At 35.7% G+C, this 22,906-nt stretch overlaps 1 protein-coding gene across 1 annotated transcript in view; it reads right to left on the reverse strand.

The window, feature by feature from the left end:
* Positions 1-624: 624 nt before the first annotated feature.
* Positions 625-22,906, reverse strand: part of LOC131149113 (cellulose synthase-like protein B3) — a 44,439-nt gene continuing 22,157 nt past the window's right edge. The window contains exons 8-9 of the mRNA XM_058099228.1: positions 20,252-20,602; positions 625-1,377 (exon numbers count right to left, since the gene is read on the reverse strand). Of these exons, the coding sequence (XP_057955211.1) occupies positions 802-1,377; positions 20,252-20,602 (927 nt within the window). The 3' untranslated portion in view covers positions 625-801. The remainder of the gene's footprint in view (positions 1,378-20,251; positions 20,603-22,906) is intronic.

Raw genomic sequence — 22,906 nt, forward strand, 5'->3', positions numbered from 1 at the left:
GTCACTAATAGTATTAGTGACGATTTTTTTATTATTAGTACCGATTTAAAATTGTCACTAATAACCTCATTTCTTGTAATGAATGAAATAAACAGAAAACACAATCACACATATTATAATGAAAGCAATAAAACAAAGATACAAAAAATTACATGGTTCGGCAATGCCTACATTCACGGGAGCAAACAATAGTGAATTTTTACTATCTTATGCCCACAAACATAGAATTACATCATACAACATGTATATATAACTCTCGCAGAGATTCTCCCCCCTCCCTTGCGGAAACCCAACCTATACAACTTTCCAATTCAAAATTTGAAAACCAATGCTGAGTAACCGAGCAAAACTGTCAATGGTTTTAGACATACCGTTAACGATTTGGAGTTGAGACCAAATAGTCGATAAAACACTGCATAATAGTCAACCATTTCCTTCTCATCCTGCCAAAATCGTCGACAGTTTCACGCAAATCGTCAATAGTTAGCTCCTGCAAACTAGCATCTATTGTTTTCCTCCATATTTTCTTTTTGTACATGTATATATATAGACGACACACACACATATATTACCTATTTGTGTGTGTGTGTGTGTGTGTGTGTGTGTGTATAATACAATAGAAAGGAAAAAGGACAAGTATTGGTTATTAACGCAAATGTGGAACTACATAAAGCTAAAATTGCAAAGGCAACACATTCAAACCGATCCTTCCAATCTAAAATTCAACTACATAATTTTACTCTTCTCACCATGCATCCACGACCTTACCAACCTCAAAATAAACTATGTCCTTCCGATAAACTAATATAAATAGTTCGTCTCATGCACTGAGGCCCATTTGCAGAGCTGCAATAGTAGAAATGCCACAACTGTTGACTTCCAAATGGTGGACGAGGGAATCCCATGTCTTCCCCTTCCAAATAGGCCTTTCACGAAAGGCCAAAAGGTTATTACCACCAGCAGACTGCAAATAATCTCCCCTACCCCTGCCCCGTTTCCGTGATGGCTCGATGGCCGCTGGAACCCTGAAAATTCCATAACCAGTGCAGCGAAATGCACCAGCACAAGGGTGGTTCCCGGTGCAAAAACCAGGGACTCATCAAAGGTGAAGTCGCTGGGATCAACATACTTGCCATCTTCGTCGAGGGTAGATCTGCCCTTCCGTGTAATTTCAAATGTTGTCTCTGAAACTCCCAGAAGCTTCAGTGTTATATTTAAAGCTCCAAATAACCATGCAGATATTGTGATTATTCTGAATGTCGTTTGGCCCTTCCACCATGCACGAATACTAAAGCCAGTTCTAATGTACTCTGACAAAGTGGATAGGTTGTAAAGGGCAAAAATGGCCATCAGCATGAACATGGCTGGTTCATGAACCTGCACAAAAATACATTTCATTTCTTTTAGAAATAAGATAAAGTATTATTTAAAAATTAAGTTAGACCAATTCAATCATGCTTAATCTAGATAGACAATTTGCTATATATATATATAAATATATATTTGAAAGTGTAGATCATGTGAATTATTTTTTAGAGTAATGAATTTTTATATTTTAAAATTAGATGATAAATATTCTTTCAAGATTTAGGTCTAAGTAGGACTAGATAAAATTTTTTATCAAGCTTATTTATTTTAGATATTTAAAGATTTGAGTTAGAAAATTATTAACTGATCATTTGTAATGAAAATTTTAGAAAACCATTATCAATCTTTAAACTCTTAACAAATACCTAATTATCATGATCTCTAATCATAGTCGGCGAATACTTGAGAATACATATTCTTGAAAATATAATTGGAGTGAACAACTTCTTTGTATCTTTCTAAACTTTAGAAAAGATGCATCTAATATCGTTTTGTTGAATGGCATACTAACTTTTTAAAGATAGTGTAAAAAAGTAATAGAACAAGAAGCATGTTTTCCATGAAAAATTTTGATTAATGATTGAAACCATAAGATCACTATTTTTTTTATATATATAAAAAAAAGCATGCGATGGCAATCGTCCTTAATGAACTCTGAGAAAAACTGAGAAAGTTCTAAGTAGCCACCATAGATCACTAATTTATCACTTCATAAACAATATGTTGCACAAATGAAACTAAAAGCTAGCAAATCATGACTTATATAATTAAGTATCAAACTATTTTTGCATAAGAATTCTATTCCAAAACTACGAAATTTTGCTCATAAATCACATTGTAAATTACTTCAGATATTTTGGTATTAAAAACCAAAGATAGCTTGTTTACAAATTATAAATGAAATATACGACATGTAAAATAATTTACTTTCAATCCAATTCTACAATCTATAAGAATTAAATATTTCAATTTAAGTACAAACTGCTTTATGATAAAATGTAAATATTATTTTCATAATATATAAATCAAAATATTTCTCAAAGTCAAAATATGTAAGTTAAAGAGAATAAGAAAGAGGACAAAGCAAAGCTAATAAACATTTGTTATATATAAAACTCATAAAATATCAAGCAAATAAAATATTTTTTCTACAATGGACATATAGAAAAATAAAAAAAGGGGAAAATAGTGTAGCTTATAAAATAAAGGCTAGGAGCTAAAACCTCAAGTTATCCCAAAATCAAAATCTTCTTCTTCCTATTCTTCCTTTTCTCCTTTAATATTGTGGAAAATAATGCACAAAAGAAATGAACACACTCATTTCGCTATTGAATTGGCTTCTTAGGAAGATATATAAGTTGTGACCCACCAAAACAACGTGGGACATGAAGACTCTATGAACCTAATTCCTATTACAAATCATACAATTAAGCTTATTGTCCACATTACAGTCTAAAGCTCAACTGTTCAATGCGAGCTGACGTGACTAGATTATATGTTAGGATCTTAGAGTTCTATGACCCTAACACATGGTTTGGGTGTATAATTATTGTGTTGGAGGTATGGTTGGTTAACTTGGATGTAGTTTTTCTATTGTCACTGGGATGGTTTCGGTATGTATTGGTGACATTGTGGTTGGTCTGGATAGTTCTGATTGTGATGTTCTAGAACCTAAGATGTATGATCATTAGATCCCTTGTAGTTACTTGGGGGTACACCAGGTGGGCATCCTACCTCCCCAAGTATCTCTACGGGTACTAAATGAGCAACCCTAAGGAGTGCTCAGGGGCTTGAGATTCTTAAGGGCTGTCTTCGGGCTTTCAAATGGGATTGGGAGCCCTATGAATGATCCATTTGGGAATGAGATCGTGCAAGCACTCTTAGTCTAGAGGCTTGGATGTATGCATGTCTTTCTTATTCATCAACTATATAGTTGGGTGGCGTCATGTGAGGCCCTGGTTGTGTTGAGGATATGAGAGTTACCCTTAGTACTAGTGGAATGTGAGTTATTTCCTTTACTATTCAAGTCGAATTCATTAGTTATGACTTTACTTGGCTTAAAGGTCGTTGAGTCACGAGATTTGACCACTAGGTTAGACACTTCAGTTTTTGCTTGGATAAGGATGAGTACGGCTAGGCTCAACTTGTTGTAGTCTTGCCACCACACAGGTGTGTCTCCTTGACACTTTTGAAGGATTTTGGAAAGAGTGATTCCTTTTGATCATTGTAAGCTCTGTCCACGACACTATGCATCTTTCTTATATTTCATGTGTTCTAGCAATCCTACCTAAAATTACATAGGAGGAGCCTCACTCCACACCCATATAGGTGAAACCATGAAGTGTGCACTATAATAAAGAAAAACACCCATAAGAGATATGGAGTTCATTAAGAGCAAGTGCTCAACCTCACAACTTGTTGTCTTGCACAATCCTCACCATAGGAGTTATATTTATAAATTCAATGATAGTGTATACAAGGACAATCAATGATTTGGTTTACTTATATGAACCTACTCATTGGATATCTTTTATCACATAAGTTGAGTTACCATCACTCTTTACCTTTGGTTATAAGCGGAAGCCTCATTCCCCTCAATGAATCACACTGTAGCTTTCTACTTAATGATTTAGTTGGAGGATTTGCTAAATTCGTCTCTAATCTCACATTATCTATGAATATTACTTTCGGAATTAGCAGTTACTTTACAACATTATGTCATAGGTTCATATGAATATTTTCTTTATAATAAATTTTATTCTTTGCATAAGCTATTACAGCTTGGAAATCACAATACAAAGACACAAGTAGAACTTGTTTCATCCATATATAAAGGGATATCTATGAAGAAATTTTTAAGCCACATAATTTCAGTTCCTACCATCTCTAAGGCAATAAACTCGAATTCCATGGTAGACCAAGCTATAACAATTTGTCAAGATAATTTTCATGACACACCGCCTCCTCTTATAGTAAGAACCCTAGTGGATTTTATCTTATATGAATAAGAGATTTAGATAGCATCGTTGTGGCCTCCTAATATGGAGGGAAACCTATTATACATGAAACCATAATCTCTAGTATCTCATTGCTGTCTTAATTGTATCAATTAGGATGCTGATTTTATTGACACAATCTATAAAATGAATGTGCTATATCTAGGCGAATATAATTCATTAAAAGCAACAAGGTCACAATTATCTTAGCATATTCAGATTGTAATACATTGTCCCCTATATTTTTCTTTAATTGTAAACTCGCATCAATCAAAAACATGAAAACATGTTTCCCTCTATGATAAAGTGCACCATGACATACTCTAATGACACATGATTTTCTTTTGTATGTCAGATGCTACTTACAACTTTGCCAAGATTAGGACAAAAGTCATCTAAAGAGTAATATACTCACTTTTAGGTCCTTAAACAATTTGTGGTACTAATTGATTTGGACTGCACATCCCTTACTATCATCATTCAATTCATGAAAAGTGAAAAAAGAACTTCAAGTAAAATCTCAATGCTTATTGATGAAAATAGCTTCGGACATAGACTATAAATTCACTCTTAAATAAAAATATACCATAGAGATTAAAAAATGACCACAATCAAAAAATAGTTTCAACCAAGTAGTGAGAAAATAAATAAGTAAAAAATAATAACTCTTATAGTTACTTTCTTGGAAACTTCATCTCATTTCATTACTTTGAATCTATCTATGAACCAGTAGATATATGACAACAACTCTTCATTACAACGTTGCATTTACAAAAAAATATAAAATGCCTAAATAAAAGGATTTTCGTTAATCCAAAAAGTTGTACAAGTTAGGTTTTTAAATCCCATTTGTTTTTAATCCAATAATTAATAAATATTGAAATTGAAAAAAAAAAAAAAACCATAACAACAATATTTATTCACCCAACTAAGCCATTTATATCACTTCCTAGTTGTTAAGCATGAAATAAATAACAGTAGTCCTCATCTTAAATTATGTATCTAAATTATCAAGAATGAAAATTAGATCAACTAACCTTAGAATCAAATGAAAATGATGACACATATTATGGTTTATAAATTGAAATAATGCAATCAAAGAATTCAACTGCATGTACTTATAAATAAATTCAAGTCAAGTCATAACAAAATTATATTGTTTTACTAGTGACTTTCAAAATGAATAATATTCTAAATTTTAGTGGAATTGTGACAATTATACAAGGTATGTTGTTTAAAAGCCACTTGTATATACACAAATTTGTGAAAGGAAAATATTCAAATATTCTATGGCTTTTCCATGTAGCCTAAGGTGATGACGCATGTTAGGTATATAAATAACTTATTTATATCTTAAAAATGTTGAATGCAACAACACAATCCACGCAGTCCAATTAATTAACAAAAACAAATCAAAACTACTATTTAAACCCAAAATAATAATAATAATAATAATAATAATAATAATAATAATAATAATAATAATGTTAAAATATGTCACTGAACTTCTTAATTGTAAATATATTAGGAAAAAACCTTGATATTGAGAAGAGCAACATGCATATTAGTTAGAATAAATCTTTTAACTATTCCCTAAGACTCTATTTAGAATTTGAAAAGTACTAAGGAAAGGAAAGGATCAAAGAATTCATATTTTTATATTTGGTTACTAAGGAAAACGAAAATAAAACAATAAATAAAAACATACCAAATCTAGGAACAATATTTTGATTCTATACATCATTAATATTTGAATTTTTCATATTTTTAATCATATTCAAAAAATTACATTTTCAATGGTATTTAATGTTGAAGGAAAATACAAATGAAGATGAGTTTCCTCCTCCTTTTCTTTTCCTTTTCCTTCCCCAAGTAAAATCCTTGATCCAAACACATCCTAAGATTGTTGAAAAAATTGAATATGAACACACGATGTGATAAATAAAATTGAGAAAATTTATTGGTCGAAGTGTGCATAACAGTGTCGTTAGGGAAGATTTCGCTCCTCTAATATGATGAGGAAGGCTTGTTGACATCTATTTCCAAGATACAATAACCTTTTTCTATTAGCGTATACTCACCATGTTGTGAATGAACTCAGAATTGCACAGCAGAAATTAAAAGCAACAACTAATGAAGAAGAAATATGGAACACACACACGCTGTATATCTGAAAGAAAGAACAACAACGCAAAGATTTACGTGGTTCGGTAATGCCTACATCCACGGAAGCAATCGGTAAAGTTTCACTATATAAGTGTCAAAGAACATACAATACAATCACTCTTACAATGATCTTCTTCACTCTGAATACACCCAGAATGGTACAGTTATAAACATTTTGGAGGTTTCCCTCCAAAAACCCAACTAACTTAATGTTCACATTCAAATTTTAAAAAATTGAGCTAGGTTCTCGAGCCAAACCGTCGACTGATTGGGCCAAACCGTCAACTATTTCAAACAGAATGTAAATTGTCTGAATTTCGGGGCTAAACCGTTGACGATTTTCCAGCTGCTTCTAATCACATGTGATTTTCCACACTGTCTTCTTCCTTGTTTATGCAATCCATCAAGTATATAAGCCACAAAAAAAGAAAAAAAAAATCCCTACCTTGTCAAGTATATGCCACTTAGGAGAAATTGAAAACATAGCTCCTTGCTCCACCTTGACCTTGGAACGTTAGGTTGGATCCGTTTCCTTTCTAGCACTTGAAGACATGAAGTAAGTCCAAGTAATACTTGAACTTTTCAATAGTAACCGGTTTTGTCAAAATGTCCACTGCGTTTTCAGATGTGTGAATCTTATCTAATACAAGTTCACCTGAAGTAATCAATTCCCGTACCCTGTGGAACCTTACATCAATATGCTTGGTTCTGGCACGGTAGACTTAATTCTTTGCCAAGTTGATAGCGCTTTGGCTGTCACAACGTAGCACAAACCCACTTTGCTATATACCTAGCTCTTTGACCAAATCAATAAGCATAAGGCTTCATTTGCAGCTTTGACGACTGTCATGTATTCAGATTCAGTTGTACACAATGCCACCAAGGATTGTACCATGGACCTCCAATGTATAGGTCTTCCCACAAGGGTAAAGACATGACTCATTGTAGACCTTCTATCATCCATATCCCCTGCATAATTAGCATCAACAAACTCCACAACTAATGGACTATCTTGTTGCTTGCCAAACATGATGCCATAACTAGAAGTACCCCATAACTATCAGAAAATCCATTTGATGATTTCCCAGTGTTGTCTACCCGAATTAAAGAGAAACTTACTCACCACACTCACTACATGTGTCAAGTTTGGTCTTGTACAAACCATGACATATTTTAAACTCCCCACGACGCTAACATAAGGGACTTTTGACATCTCTCTGATATCATCATTCGTACTTGGGCATTTAGTACTAGACAATTTAGAGTGACTCGCTAGAGGTGTACATACGGGTTTAGCGTCAGCCATGCTGAATCTTTCCAACACCTTCTCCACATAACCGTCCTGAGATAACCACAACCTTCTTGCAGTTCTGTCCCAGTGAATCTCCATTCCAAGTATCTTCTTGGCTGGACCAAGATCCTTCATGTCAAACTCTCTGTGCAACGGATCCTTTAACTAATTTACCTTAGTTAAATCCTTCGCAGCTATTAACATGTCATCAACATACAACAATAATAAAATAAGTGAACCATCATCAAGCATCTTCACATACACACAGTAATCATACTCACATATTATGTAGCCTATCTTGATCATATAGGAATCAAATATTTTGTATCATTGCCTTGGAGACTGTTTCAACCCGTAAAGAGACTTCTTCAACTTGCAAACTAAGTGCTCTTGCCCTAGTTCATTGAATCCCTCCAGTTATACCACATAAATTTGTTCCTCAAAGTCACCATAGAGAAATGTCATCTTCACATCCATTTATTCCAAATGCAGATCATAATGTGCTACTAACCCCAACACTACCTTGATGGAAGTGTGTCGAACCACAGGTGAAAAGATTTCATCACAATCTATTCCTTTTTTTCTGTGAGTATCCCATTGCCACTAACCGTGCCTTGAAGTTTTCTCCTTCTTTTTCTGAAATTGCTTCTTTCTTCCTATATACCCATTTACAACCTATTGCCCTCTTCCCATTTGGAAGCTCCACCTCTCAAGTTTGATTCTTATTCAGCGATTGCGTTTCCTCAATCATAGCACCCATCTACCTACTTTCTCTTAGTCGTGCACTACTCTTGAAAAGTAGTTAGATCATTGCAACTGGTAATAAAAGCATAAGATACAAACACTTCAAATCCATACATTGGCGGTGGTCTAATAGTGCGTCTGGATCTCCATATAGAAATATTGTCAACTTGCTAGTTTCCAAAGCTAGAACTCCCTGCAACTAAAGGACTAAGATCATTATCATTGCCCTGAGCTTCTAACTCCACCTGCACAACATGTTCATTTCTACTCTAGGTTTCTAGCTTTTGTTTCTCTTCATCAAATTCTTGAGCACACTTCACCATAACTTTCTCAACGAAAACTATATCCCTACTGATCACCACCTTGTTTTCCATTAGATCCCACAACTTGAACCCTTTAAACCCTTTTGATATCCCAAAAAAATGCAACGTCTAGACTTTGTGTCATGCTTTGATCTATCCTCACTAGACACGTGAACATAGGCTAGACTACCGAATATCTTCAATCCGAAATAGTCTACTACATTTCCCGTTCATATCTCTTCTGCCACTTTCCCTTCAAGTAATGCCCGTAGTTATTGGTTTATCAAGAAACAAGTCATACTAACAGCCTTTGCCCAGAAGTTCTTTGGTAGCCCTGCATTAAGGCTGAGACACCGAGCTCTTTCAACTAGAGTTTGGTTAATCCTTTCAGTCACACCATTTTACTGAGGTGTCCAGCGAACAGTGAAATGTCTTCTAATGCCCTACTGCTCACAAAACTCCATGAACCTAGAATCAGTGTACTCGGTCCCATTGCTGACCTGAGGCATTTGATTCTCCACCCCGTATGGTTTTCCACTTCAGCTTTCCACAACTTAAACCTCGCAAATGTATTGGACTTGTGCTGCATGAAATATACCTAGACTTTCTATAAGTCGTTGTCAACAAAACTCACAAAATAAACATGTACTCCTCATGATGCTACTCTAACAGCACCCCAAACATCAGAATGTATATAATCAAGAACACCTTTCGTATTGTGAATAACTGATTTGAATTGTGCCCTATTTTGTTTCTCAAGAACACAAAACTTGCAAAAATTCAGCTTACATGTTTTTGTACCTTTCAAGAGTTTCCTATTGTGAAGTTCTTTCATACCATGTTCACCCACATGTCCAAGCCACATATGCCACAAAACAGTTTCATCAAATTCAGAATCTACGGCTGCAGCTCCACCTACAACAGTAGTTCCCTGCAGTGTATAAATAATTCCATCAAACTTTTGCCCTTTCATCACCGTTAGATTACCTTTGCACACCTTCATAATCCCACTTTCGAACTTGTAATTGAATCCATTATAATCCAAAGTGCCAAGTGAAATGAGACTCTTCCGTAGGTCCGTTATGTGTCTTACATTACTCAAGGTTCTTACAGCACCATCAAAAATTTTAATTCTAACACTTCCAATGCCAATGATTTTACAAGATACATCATTGCCCATAAGAAATGAACCTGAATTTACCAACCTGTAAGTACTAAACCACACCTTATTTCGAGTCATATGGTAAGAACATGCCGAGTATAGCATCCATGAGTACGTGAGGCGATCCAACCACGACAAATCTGAAAGTACATCACCATCACTTCAACCTGTATTTTCTTCTTGAACTACATTTGTTGATTTTGAAGTCCCATCATGCTTTTCAACATTTCCTTTCCACCAATCTGGATACTCCGATTTAATGTGCCCCTTTCTACCACACTTATAACACTGGATATCAATTTTCTTCTTGTATTGAGTTTGGGATTTTTGACTCGATCCATTTCTAAATTTTCTTCTCCCACGATCATGGTTACCTTTCACCACAAGTCCTTCTCTGTGTGAATTTTCTTCACAAACTGTCATCCTTTTATGAAACCCCAACACTTGTCACCTCTTCTAAGTTTAAGGTCTCTTTCCCCCATGTAAAAGTGGTAACCAGGTTTTCATATGTGCAAGTCACTGGTAAAGATTTAGTAGCATCAACGCCTTATCATCCTCTTCAAATTTCACATCAACCCATATTAAATCAAATACGATTTGATTAAATGTGTTGATCTGTTGGTTCAAGTTTGAACCATTCACCATCTTAAGCCAATAAAGAAGTTGCTTAAGAAATAGTTTGTTAGTAAAAGATTCGAACATGTACCGGCTTTTAAGCTTTTGCCAAACAGCTGGAGGAGAATCTTTCTCCATGACATGATAGAGCACTTCATTGGCCAAACACAATCATATTGTAGCAACACCCTTTTCCTTTAATTCTTTCCAATTAGCCTCATCTATACCTCCCAGTTGAACACCATACAAAGCCTTCACCATCCCTTGCTACAAAAGCAAAATTTTCACTCAATCTCCTCTGCCACAAACCAAAGTTTCTGATCAAATTTGACAGCATCAAATTTCGTAGATAAAGTGTCCGATGCTATAACAACAACGCTTTGATACCAATTGTTGTGAATGAACTCAGAATTGCATAGAAGAAATTAAATGCAAATACTAATGAAAAACAAATATGGAACACACACGTAGTATATTTGAAAGCAAGAACAACAATGCAAAGATTTACATGGTTCGACAATGCCTACATCCATGGGAGCAATCGGAAAACTTTCACTATGTAAGTGTCAAAGAACATACAATACAATCACTTTTACAATGATCTTCTTTACTCTAAATATACCAAGATTGGTATATTTATAAACACTTCAAAGGTTTCCCTCCACACACCTAACCAACTTAATGTTTACATTCAAATTTTGAAAATCTGCATTAGGTTTCGAGCCAAACCGTCGACTAATTGGGCCAAACCATCGACTGTTTCAAACAAAATGTAAATTGTCTAAATTTTGGAGCCAAATCGTCGACTGATTTAGCCAAATCATCGACTACTTCCCCGTTGCTCCTCAACACATGTGATTTTCCACTATGTCTTCTTCCTTTTTTATGCAATCCATCAAGTGTATAACCCACAAAAAAAAAAAAAAAGTACAACAATCTCCACCTTGGCGAGTATACGCCCTTAGAAGAACGTGAAAACATAGCTCGTTGCCCCACCTTGACCTTGGAACGTTAGGTTGGGTCCGTCTCCATTCTACTCCGTAAGTATCTGAAAATCCACGTAGTATTGTCTACCAGGATTAAAGAGAAACTTACTCACCACACTCACTGCATTAGCCAAGTCTACTCTTGTACACACTATGGCATACATTAAACTCCCCACGGCGCTAACATAGGATACCTTTGACATGTCCCTGATATCATCATTCATACTTGGGTATTCAGCATAGACAATTTAAAGTGACTCGCTAGAGGTGTACATACCGATTTAGCATCAGCCATGCTGAACCTTTCCAACATCTTCTCCATATAACAACCCTGAGATAACCACAAACTCCCTACAATTCTATCCCAGTGAATCTCCATCCAAAGTATCTTCTTGGCTAGACCAAGATCCTTCATGTCAAATTCATTATGCAATAGATCCTTTAATAGATTTACCTCAGTTAAATCCTTCGTAGCTATTAACATGTCATCAACATACAACAATAAGAAAATAAGAGCACCATTATCAAACTTTTTCACATAGATGCAGCAATCATACTCACATCTTCTGCAGCTTACCCTGATTATATAGGAATCAAATCTTTTGTACCATTGCCTTCGAGACTGTTTCAACTCGTAAAGAGACTTCTTCAACTTGCAAACTAAGTGTTCTTGCCTTGGTTCACTAAATCGCTCCAGTTGTACCATATAAATATGTTCCTTCAAGTCACCATGTAGAAATGTCGTCTTCACATCTATATGTTCCAAATGCATATCATAATGTGCTACTAACCCCAACACTACCCTAATGGAAGTGTGTTGGACCACGGGTGAGAAGATTTCATAATAATCTACTCACTTTTTTCTGTGACTACCCCTTTGCCACTAACCGTCCCTTAAATTTATCTCATTCCTTTTCCAAAATTGCGTCCTTCTTCCTATAACCTATCACACTCTTTCTATTCGAAAGCTCCACCAACTCTCAAGTTTGATTCTTATGCAACGATTCCATTTCCTCAATCATAGCACCCATCTACTTACTTTCTCCTAGTCGTGCACTGCCTCTTGAAAAGTAGTTGGATCATTGCAATTGAAAATGAAAGCATAAGATACTAACTCTTCAAATCTATACCTTGGCGGTGGTCTAATAGTGCGCCTGGATCTCTATATAGGAATACTATCAACTTAGTGGTTTCCCGAACTAGAACTCCCTGCAATTAGAGGACCAAGATCTTATCATTGCCCTAAGTTTCTAACTCCGCCTGCACAACATGTTCGTCCCTGCTCCAATTTTCTAACTCCTATTTCTTTCAATCAAATTCTTAAGTATGCTTCACCATAGCGTTCCCATCGAAAACTACATCCCTATTGATCACCACTTTATTTGCCATTGGATCGTACAGCATGAACCCCTTTACACCCTTTTGATATCCCAAAAAGATGCAGCGTCTACACATTGTGTCAAGCTTTGATCTATCCTCACTAGACACGCAAACATAGGCTGGACAACCAAATACCTTCAATCCAGAATTATCTATTGCATTTCTTGTCCATACCTCTTCTATCACTTTCACTTCTAGTGATGCCGTTGGTGATCGGTTTACCAAAAAACAAGTCATACTAATTGCCTTTGCCCAGAAGTTCTTTGGTAGCTCTGCATTATGTCTGAGACACCGAACTCTTTCCGCTAGAGTTTGGTTCATCCTTTTAGCCACGCCATTTTGTTGAGGTGTCCAGCTAACAGTGAAACGTCTCTTAATACCCTGCGGCTCACAAAAATCAATGATCTAGAATTAGCGTACTCCGTCCCATTGTCATCGGGCATTTGATTCTCCTCTTCGTTTGGTTTTCCACTTCAGCTTTCCATAACTTAAACCTCGCAAACGTATCAAGCTTGTGCCGCATGAAGTATACCCACACTTTCCATGAGTAGTCGTCAACAAAACTCATAAAATAAGCATGTATTCCTCATGATGCTACTCTAACAAGCCCATAAACATTAGAATGTATATAATCAAGAATACCTTCCGTCTTGTGAATAGCTAATTTGAATTGTGCCCTATTTTGTTTCCCAAGAACTCAAAGCTTGCAAAAATTCAGCTTACATGTTTTCATACCTTTCAAAAGTTTCCCGTTGTGAAGTTCTTTCATACCATGTTCACCCATATGCCCAAGCCGCATATGCCACAAAATGGTTTCATCAAATTTAGAATCTACGTTTGCATCTCCACCTACAACAGTAGTTCCCTGCAGTGTATAAATATTTTCATCTAACTTTTGCACTTTCATCACTGTCAGATTACCTCTACACACCTTGATAATCCCACTTTCAAACATGTAATTGAATCCATTACAATCCAAAGTGTCAAGTGAAACGACTCTTCCGTAGGTCCGGTACATGTCTTACATTGCTCAAGGTTCTTACAGCACCATCAAACATTTTAATTCTAACACTTCCAATGCCAATGATTTTATAAGAGACATCATTGCCCATAAGAACTGAACCTAAATTTACCAACCTGTAAGTGTTGAACCACTCCTTATTTGGAATCGTATGGTAAGAACATGCCGAGTCTAGGATCCATGAGTCCGTGAGGCCATCCAACCCCGACGAAACTGAAAGTACATCACCATCACTGCAAACTGAATTTTCTTCTTGAACTACATTTGTTGACTTTGAAGTCCCTTCATGCTTTTTAGCATTTCTTTTCTTCTAATACGGACACTCTGATTTAATCTGCCCCTTTTTATCGCACTTATGACACCGTATATCCTTTTTCTTCTTGGATTGAGTTTGGGATTTTTTATTCGATTCATTTCTGAATTTTCCTCTCCCACGATCATGGTTACCTTTCACCGCAAGTCCTTCTCTGTGTGAATTTTCATCAAAGACTTTCATCCTTCTATGAAATCCCAACAGTGCACTTGTCACCTCTTCCAATTTATAGTCTCTTTCCCCCCATGTAAGAGTGGTAACCAAGTTCTCATATGTGTTCTCATATGTGTAAGTCGCTGGCAAGGAGTTCAGTAGCATCAATGTCTTATCATCCTCTTCAAATTTCACATCAACCCGCATTAAATCACTAATGATTTGATTAAATGCATTGATATGTTGGTTTAAGTTTGAACCATCCACAATCTTAAGTCAATAAAGACGTTGTTTAAGAAATAGTTCATTAGTAAGGGATTTGGACATGTACCGGCTTTCAAGATTTTTCCATACAACCGCAGAAGAATCTTCCTCCATTACATGATAGATCACTTCGTTGGCCAAACACAATTGTATTGTAGCAACAGCCTTTGCATCTAGTTCTTTTACCTTCCGGTTGAACACTATACAAAATCTTCACCATCCCTTGCTGCACAAGCAAATCTTTCACTCTTCTCTACCACAAACTGAAGTTTCATGTTCCAACAAATTTGACAACATCAAATTTCGTAGATGAGGTGTCTAATGGCATAACAACAACACTCTGATAACAATTGTTGTGAATGAACTCAGAAATGCACAGCGAAAATTAAATGCAGAAACCAATGAAGAACAAATATAGAACACACACACGCATGCACGCAGTATGTTTGAAAGCTAGAACAATAACCAAAATATTTACGTGATTCGACAATGCCTACATCCACGAGAGCAATCAGCAAAGTTTAACTATGTAAGTGTCAAAGAACAAACAATACAATCACTCTTACAATAATCTTCTTTAGTCTGAATATACCTAGAATGGTATAATTATAAACACTTCGGAAGCTTCCCTCTAAAAACCCAACCAACTTAATGTTCACATTCAAATTTTGAAAATCTGCGCTGGGTTCTGAGCCAATCTGTCGACTGATTAGGCCAAACCGTCGGCTATTTCAGATAGAATGTAAATTGTATGAATTCTAGAGTCAAAAGGTTGATTGTTTCCTTGCTTCTCCTCAGCACATGTGATTTTCCACTATGTCTTCTTCGTGATTTATGCAATCCATCAAATATATAAGTCACAAAAAATACAACAATCTCTATCTTGGCGAGTATACACCCCTTAGGAGAACATGAAAACAAAGCTCATTGCTCCACTTTGACCTTGGAATGTTAGGTTGGGTCCGTCTCCTTTCTAACACTTGGAGACATGAAGTAAGTCCAAGCAATGCTTAAACTTTTCAGTAGTAACTGATTTTGTCAAAATGTCCGCAGCTTTTTCAGATATGTGAACCTTATCCAGTACAAGATCACTTGAAGTAATCAATTCACGGACCTTGTGGAACCTTAGATCAATATGTTTGGTTCTGGCATGGTACACTTGATTTTTCACCAAGTATATAGCGCTTTGACTGTCACAACGTAATACAATCCCACTTTGTATACCCAACTCTTTGACCAAACCAGTAAGCCATAAGGGTTCCTTTGCAGCTTTGGTAACTGTCATGTATTCAGATTCAGTTGTAGACAATGTCACCAAGGATTGTACCATGGGCCTCCAACATATAAGTCCTCCCACAAGGGTAAAGACATAACCCGTTGTAGACCTTCTGTCATCCATATACCTTACATAATCAGCATCAACAAACACCACAACTGATGGACTATCCTGTTGCTTGCCAAACATGATGTCATAACTAGAAGTGCCCTGTAAGTATCTGAAAATCCATTTGACGGCTTCCCAGTGTTATCTACTAGAATTAGAGAGAAACTTACTCACTACTCACTGCATGTGCCCAGTGCTATCTTAAAGTACCATCAAACATTTTTATTCTAACACTTCCAATACCAATGATTTTACAAGCGACATCATTGCCCATAAGAACTGAACCTAAATTTACTAACATATGAGTGTTGAACCACTTATTTGGAGTCATACGGTAAGAACATGCAAAGTCTAGGATCCATGAGTCTGTGAGGCGATCCAACCCTGTCGAAATTGAAAGTACATCACTATCACTGCAAGCTAACTTTTCTTCTTGAACTACATTTGTTGATTTTGAAGTCCTTTTATGCTTTTTAGCATTTCCTTTCTTCCAATCTGGACACTTCGGTTTAATTTGTCCCTTTCTACTGCACTTATAATACCAAATATTCTTTTTCTTCTTGGATTGAGTTCTAGATTTTTGACTAGATCCATTTCTGAATTTTCCTCTACCACGATCATGGTTACCTTTCACCAGAAATCCTTCTCCAAGTGAATTTTCATCGCAGACTTTCATCCTTTGACGAAACCCCAACAACGCACTTGTCACCTCTTCCAACTTTAGGGTCTCTTTCCCCCATGTAAGAGTGGTAACCAGGTTCTCATATGTGTGAGTCGCTGACAAGGAATTCAGTAGCATCAACGCCTTATTATCCTCTTCAAATTTCACTTCAACCAGCATTAAATCACTTATGATTTGATTAAATGCGTTAATGTGTTGGTTCAAGTTTGAACCATCCACCATCTCAAGTCAATAAAGACACCACTTAAGAAATAGCTTGTAGTAAGCAATTTGGACATGTACCGACTTTCAAGCTTTTGCCAAACAGCCGTAGGAGAATCTTCCTCCATGACATGATAGAGCATTTCGTCGGCGAAATACAATTGTATAGTAGCAACAGCCTTTGCCTCTAACTCTTTCCAACTAGCCTCATCCATATCTTCCGGTTGAACACCATACAAGGTATTCGCCATCCCTTGCTGCACAAAAAAATCTTTCACTCTCCTCTGCCATAAACCGAAGTTTCATTTTCCATCAAATTTGACAACATAAAATTTCGCAGATGAAGTGCCCAATGCCACAACAACAACGCTCCGATACCAATTGTTGTGAATAAACTCGAAATTGCACAACAAAAATTAAACGCAACAACTAATGAAGAACAAATATAGAACACACACACACACAATATATCTGAAAGTAAGAACAACACAAAGATTTACGTGGTTTGGTAATATCTACATCCACGGAAGCAATCGACAAAGTTTCACTATTTAAGTTTCAAAGAACATACAATAGAATCACTCTTACAATGATCTTCTTCACTCTAAATATACCCAGAATGGTATATTCATAAGCACTTTGAAGGTTTCCCTCCAAAAACCTAACCAATTTAACGTTCACATTCAAATTTTGAAAATCTACAATGGGTTCTCGAGCCAAACCGTCGACTGATTGGGCCACACGGTCAACTGATTCAGACAGAATGTAAATTGTCTAAATTCTGGAGTCAAACGATGGACTGTTTCCCTGCTACTCCTCAACACATGTGATTTTCCACTATGTCTTCTTCCTTGTTTATGCAATCTATCAAGTATATGAGCCACAAAAAAAACACAACACACCAATTGGGGGACAAAAGCAGCACAATTTGCTTAGCCCGGAAAATATATTTCAACTATAATTAACCACAAGAACGGAATCACCATTGGACCATTAACAAAAGGTTTTTCAAAGCAAATAATTTTGTGAGAAAGAAGAAAGCCCTACTAGTTACATCCTTATCAATCTCTAACTTCAAGATAAGTGTGTGTACATAAATATAATTTTATATATATATATATATATATATATATAATCATAAAACGGTCGTAAAAGGATCCATAATGGTTACAAAACATTAAATAACAGTGGTCGCATAAAAGGTCATAACTGTTTTTATAATTATTTAAAAACTAAATAAATTTTAAAAATGACCGTGGAGAGTAGTAATAAAGATTTATGAAATACCGCTTTTACAAAATTCCAACTAGAAAACCCTGCACAGCTTGAATCCTTTACAAAAAAGCAAATGAAGAACCTATTATTTTTCTGTATGTGTGCAAAAATTGATGTAAAATGGAGATGTTCTGTATTAAACGGGAATGCCATTGTTGAAATTGAGTATACTGGGGAACCATATGCATATTAAGATGTTCCAATGCAATGACTTTGGGCACAATTACACGCATTAATGAGTAGCTGAAGTAGCATTTATATAGGACTGGAAGGAGAGCTTTTAAACCCCCAACGAAACCCAGCATCACCTATACTGCTATACAGTTAACCCTTCTCTTTACCTTGAAGAAACTTGGAATAACTTGTGTTGTTTGCGACTGTTTTAACTAAGTTTCTTCGATGATCTTCAAACTCTTTTATGTCACTTTGATTAGTGAATGTGTTGCTCATATGTGATTTGAGTTTGTATGTTTAGTTTACTGTATTACACTTTGCATGAAACGGCAATCTGGTGCATGAATATTTTATTAGACTGTAATAAGAGGATCTGACTCTAAATTTGGTCCATAGATTTTCTGTTAAACTTTGCTTAAACATCTAATGACGTGTCTAATAACTGCTAATGCAGTGTATCTGTGTATGATATTTTGATGTAATTCAATTAGCTATGATCTATACTTTATTAAATAAACTGATTTTGTTTATCAAGCTGAATATTTGAATTTTTAAAATCTATTTATTAAATTATGCTTGCTTCCATTGAAATATTTTATTTGTATTCTCTGTTTCCAGAATGGGAGATTTTTGAATTGTATCTTATTTGTTGTTTCGAGATTGAATATTTAAATCTTTTGAATTAGATTGATTACATTCAAAAGTTCCCTTACAAGATCTGACAATTATTTAAATTAAATGACCTTAAATATTGGTAAGGGAAAAGTTGTTGAGAATTCCACTTGTGAGTTTGTCATACATTGGAAAATTTGAGTGAATGATAGATACTTATACACATGGTTGGACCCAAGATCCAATAAGCTTAAGCTTTTGGGTCAAGTTGGTGTTCACCGGTGTGTATCAAGCCCACCCATGGGCTCCTCCAATCCTAACAAATGTTACTTATTTAATTACCAAATCATGCATTGCTTATCTTAACCATGCATTGAATGTTGAATTTATGTTATTACTTCAAGGATTGTTTTAGGATATAAAAATTTTATCCTTAGAATATATTTTCATGATTAATAAGCAAGGAAAGGAGGCTCACCAATGTCACCATCTAATTTATTGCATTAGCAAAGTCAGTTTATTATTTTTTTATCACTAATCAGTAGGGTACCATGCATATGACAGTAGCCTACTAAGCTATTGATATCTTCTAACAAATGATATATTTTATAACTATAAAAGATTATTTGGATTAGTTTAAGTGTTACCTAAAAAAAAATTAGATCAAAGAATATTTGCCGCAAATAATATAACTTATAGGGTGCAAAATAAGGTAGGGCAAGTAAGGGTAAAAGGGATTGAATTTATAAATTCAATGTGTCTGTGATGCCTAACCATTAGAACAAAAAAAATTACCTTATGTTTGGATAGCTTTTGAATTTGGATTTGTATTAGATTTGGATAAAATATAATATAAAATTATATTAAAAATTGTCTACATCTACGCAAATCTATATCTAAGGTTCAAAATTCATACTCCTCGACAAAACAAGATTAATATGTTGCAAGATTAATTAATTAAAAATTAGTTCATTTAAGTAGTATATGACATTGTTCGTACACCCCCACTTTTACTCACAAGTTACTTTTCATGAATAGAAGTTACTTTTATTAACTTTTAACTATATGGCATGCAGGGGAGTATTAGCTTGCACAAGAGAAAGTAACTTCCAATGCAAGCATATATAACTTAATTAAAGTAACTATAAAAAAAACAACTCACCTTGGGCAAGAAATAAGAGTTTGAGATAATGCAACATGCTGGAAGAGCAGCATAGCATAGCTCAGGAACAGAACGCAAGCCCCAGGTAAAAAACCAAAGGTAGGCCAAGCCTTGCCTAAATTGAAGCTTTGTGACGAAGATGGCAACAAATGGACTGCTTCTGCTAGCAAGGATTTCAAAAAAGCCCGTGACCCATCGCTTTTGCTGCGCCATTGCCGTAGGCCCGCCTGGCAGTGCAAACCCAAGGAATGCAGGCCGGTTTGGTGTGCAGTAGACAGAGCCCCAGCCTCTTGAATGGATTGTAACTCCAAAGAGGCTGTCTTCAGCTATTGATCCATACACCCATCCAACCTGAAAACCAAATAACCAAAACATGCAACTTACTAAACATCATTGATTCTGCAACATATATATATGTGTTTGTATGTATGTATCGGCTCAGCCGGGTCAGCACAAGTGGTAAGGGCAACCTGTGACCCTAAGGTCACTGATTGGATTCCCCCTTAAGGCATTATGACGATGAATTATTAGGGATGTGTCAATAGGCAGACAACTTTCACCCCCCAGGTTATCATATATATTCATATTTGAAATAACAAACAACGTGCGAACAAATTTTTTTACCAGAGCTAATAACAACATCAAACTAATAGAGCATTACATCAACCCTTGATATCCTTACATGGTCTTCGCAACATCGTTAAAAAATTAATAACTAACTAATTGTAGATGCAACAATTTGTATAATAGCTTGGATAGAACATCTAGCATGCATATTGTGACTAGAATTTGCAATTCCTCAATTTTAAAATAAGATAACATGCAAAGTAAGGCATCAGTTCCCTATTTTATAGACAAGGAACCCATAATCCCAAGAAAATATAATTTGGTCTTTTAGTTTAAATTACTTTTCCTACAACAAAGGTTTGGAAGATTCCAAGTATAAAAACTAAAAAATTGCATCCGCTAGCAACAACATAATTGAGGAAATCAATCAATACTAGCTGATCCAAAATCTTATTTAAATATTATGTAATACTTAGATGTCTTACAATTAGAATCCTCTTTTTTTATTTTTTTATTTTTTTTTTTTTGCTACTTCAATTCCTCCATCACTTTTTATATCCTACAAAACAAATGTCAATTTGAATGTATAAAAAAATAAAGGTAAAGAATGCAAAAGCAAAAAATTAGCTGAAGCAGTTGACCAGCCACCTTGGCAGTCAATTGACCACTTTCCCCACCAAATTAGCTTGGCGCCGCCCTAATGGGCAATCGACTGGCTGCTTCAAGTAGTCAACCATCCCTGCTGAAGTTCAAAAATTTGAGTTCTGCTTCAAGTAGTCGACCATCCCTGCTGAAGTTCAAAAATTTGAGTTCTTTGCACATGATTGGTTGGGGATTTTAGGCATGTCATGTGTCCCTTTGATGCCACATGTCAAGTCTTGACATTAGCAATCGATAGTTGGTACTTATTGGTGGTTACATTCGACTTTGAATTTTCAAATTTCAAATTTAAGAGGGTTTCCCCTCCCTTCTATTGGAGGTCTATAAAAAGACCTCCCTAGGAAGAGAATTGGGCACATTCAAGTGAGGGCAAGGAGAGTATTTTGAGTGAGAAAAAGAGAATCGAAAAGGGTTTTATTTACTTAGAAAAAAAAGAAGAAAATCCATTTTCCTTCCATCCTTGTTGGAAGTATTTGGGGTGTGATTAGAGAGAGAGGAGTCCTCATTTAATCTAGAGTGCGATTATCCATTTTCCTTCTGTTGACCTCATAGGTCATGCCCGATTTTGATAATGACAAATACTCATTATATCTAATGAGTGTTTGAAGTTATGTACAGGAACTTAAATTGAAGATCTTAATGCACATGAAAGAAAGTGAAGATTGAAGACCCAATTTTTATATTGTATTGTATTTCATTTTTATGCAAAGGGTCTGTAATAGTAATTAGGGCTTTTGGTCTGTAATAATCACACACATCACATGCATGGTCTAATAGGTGAGCTCAAACTGAAACATAGCTGAAACAGAACCTAAAAATGACCCTAGGACACTCACACGCTCACTTGTATGTGTTAGGCACTTGAATAGGATAATTATTGCATGAAATAAGACCGAAATGCACAAAATGTGCACCTTCGATCTACCAGCAATTCAAGTTCATTTTTCCCCCGGTCGACCGACCCTGGACCGGGTCAACTGGTTGACCACAGCCCGGTCGACCAAACTGTGTAGTTCATTTGGCCCTGGTCGATCGAGAGAAAATTGTATACCACCATCCAGGTCGACTGAGTTCCCACCTGTGGGAACCCAACGGTCTGGTTGACCGACTAGTATAGTTTAAAATAAATCTGGTTGACCGAACCTCACAAATTTGGAAAAATCGCCCTTGGACATACATGTCCGGTCGACTGAACCGGCAGTTCATTTTTGGCCCGGTTGACAGAACCCCAAGAACTTGGGTCGAATGAACTTATCCTGGTTGACCGGTGCTCTCGGGTTGGACTTATTTTTTTACCGCAGTTAGCTTGGTTAAACAGGTTTAAAATAATTAAATAATATTAAATTTTTTATAATAATTCCAAAAATGTCCTTAACGGTTATATTTCAGGGGAAGTCTATATATACCCCTTCATTTGGAATGATTAGT

The sequence above is a fragment of the Malania oleifera genome, chromosome 2, assembly GCF_029873635.1.
Source record: "Malania oleifera isolate guangnan ecotype guangnan chromosome 2, ASM2987363v1, whole genome shotgun sequence".
In the NCBI taxonomy this organism is placed as follows: domain Eukaryota; kingdom Viridiplantae; phylum Streptophyta; class Magnoliopsida; order Santalales; family Ximeniaceae; genus Malania; species Malania oleifera.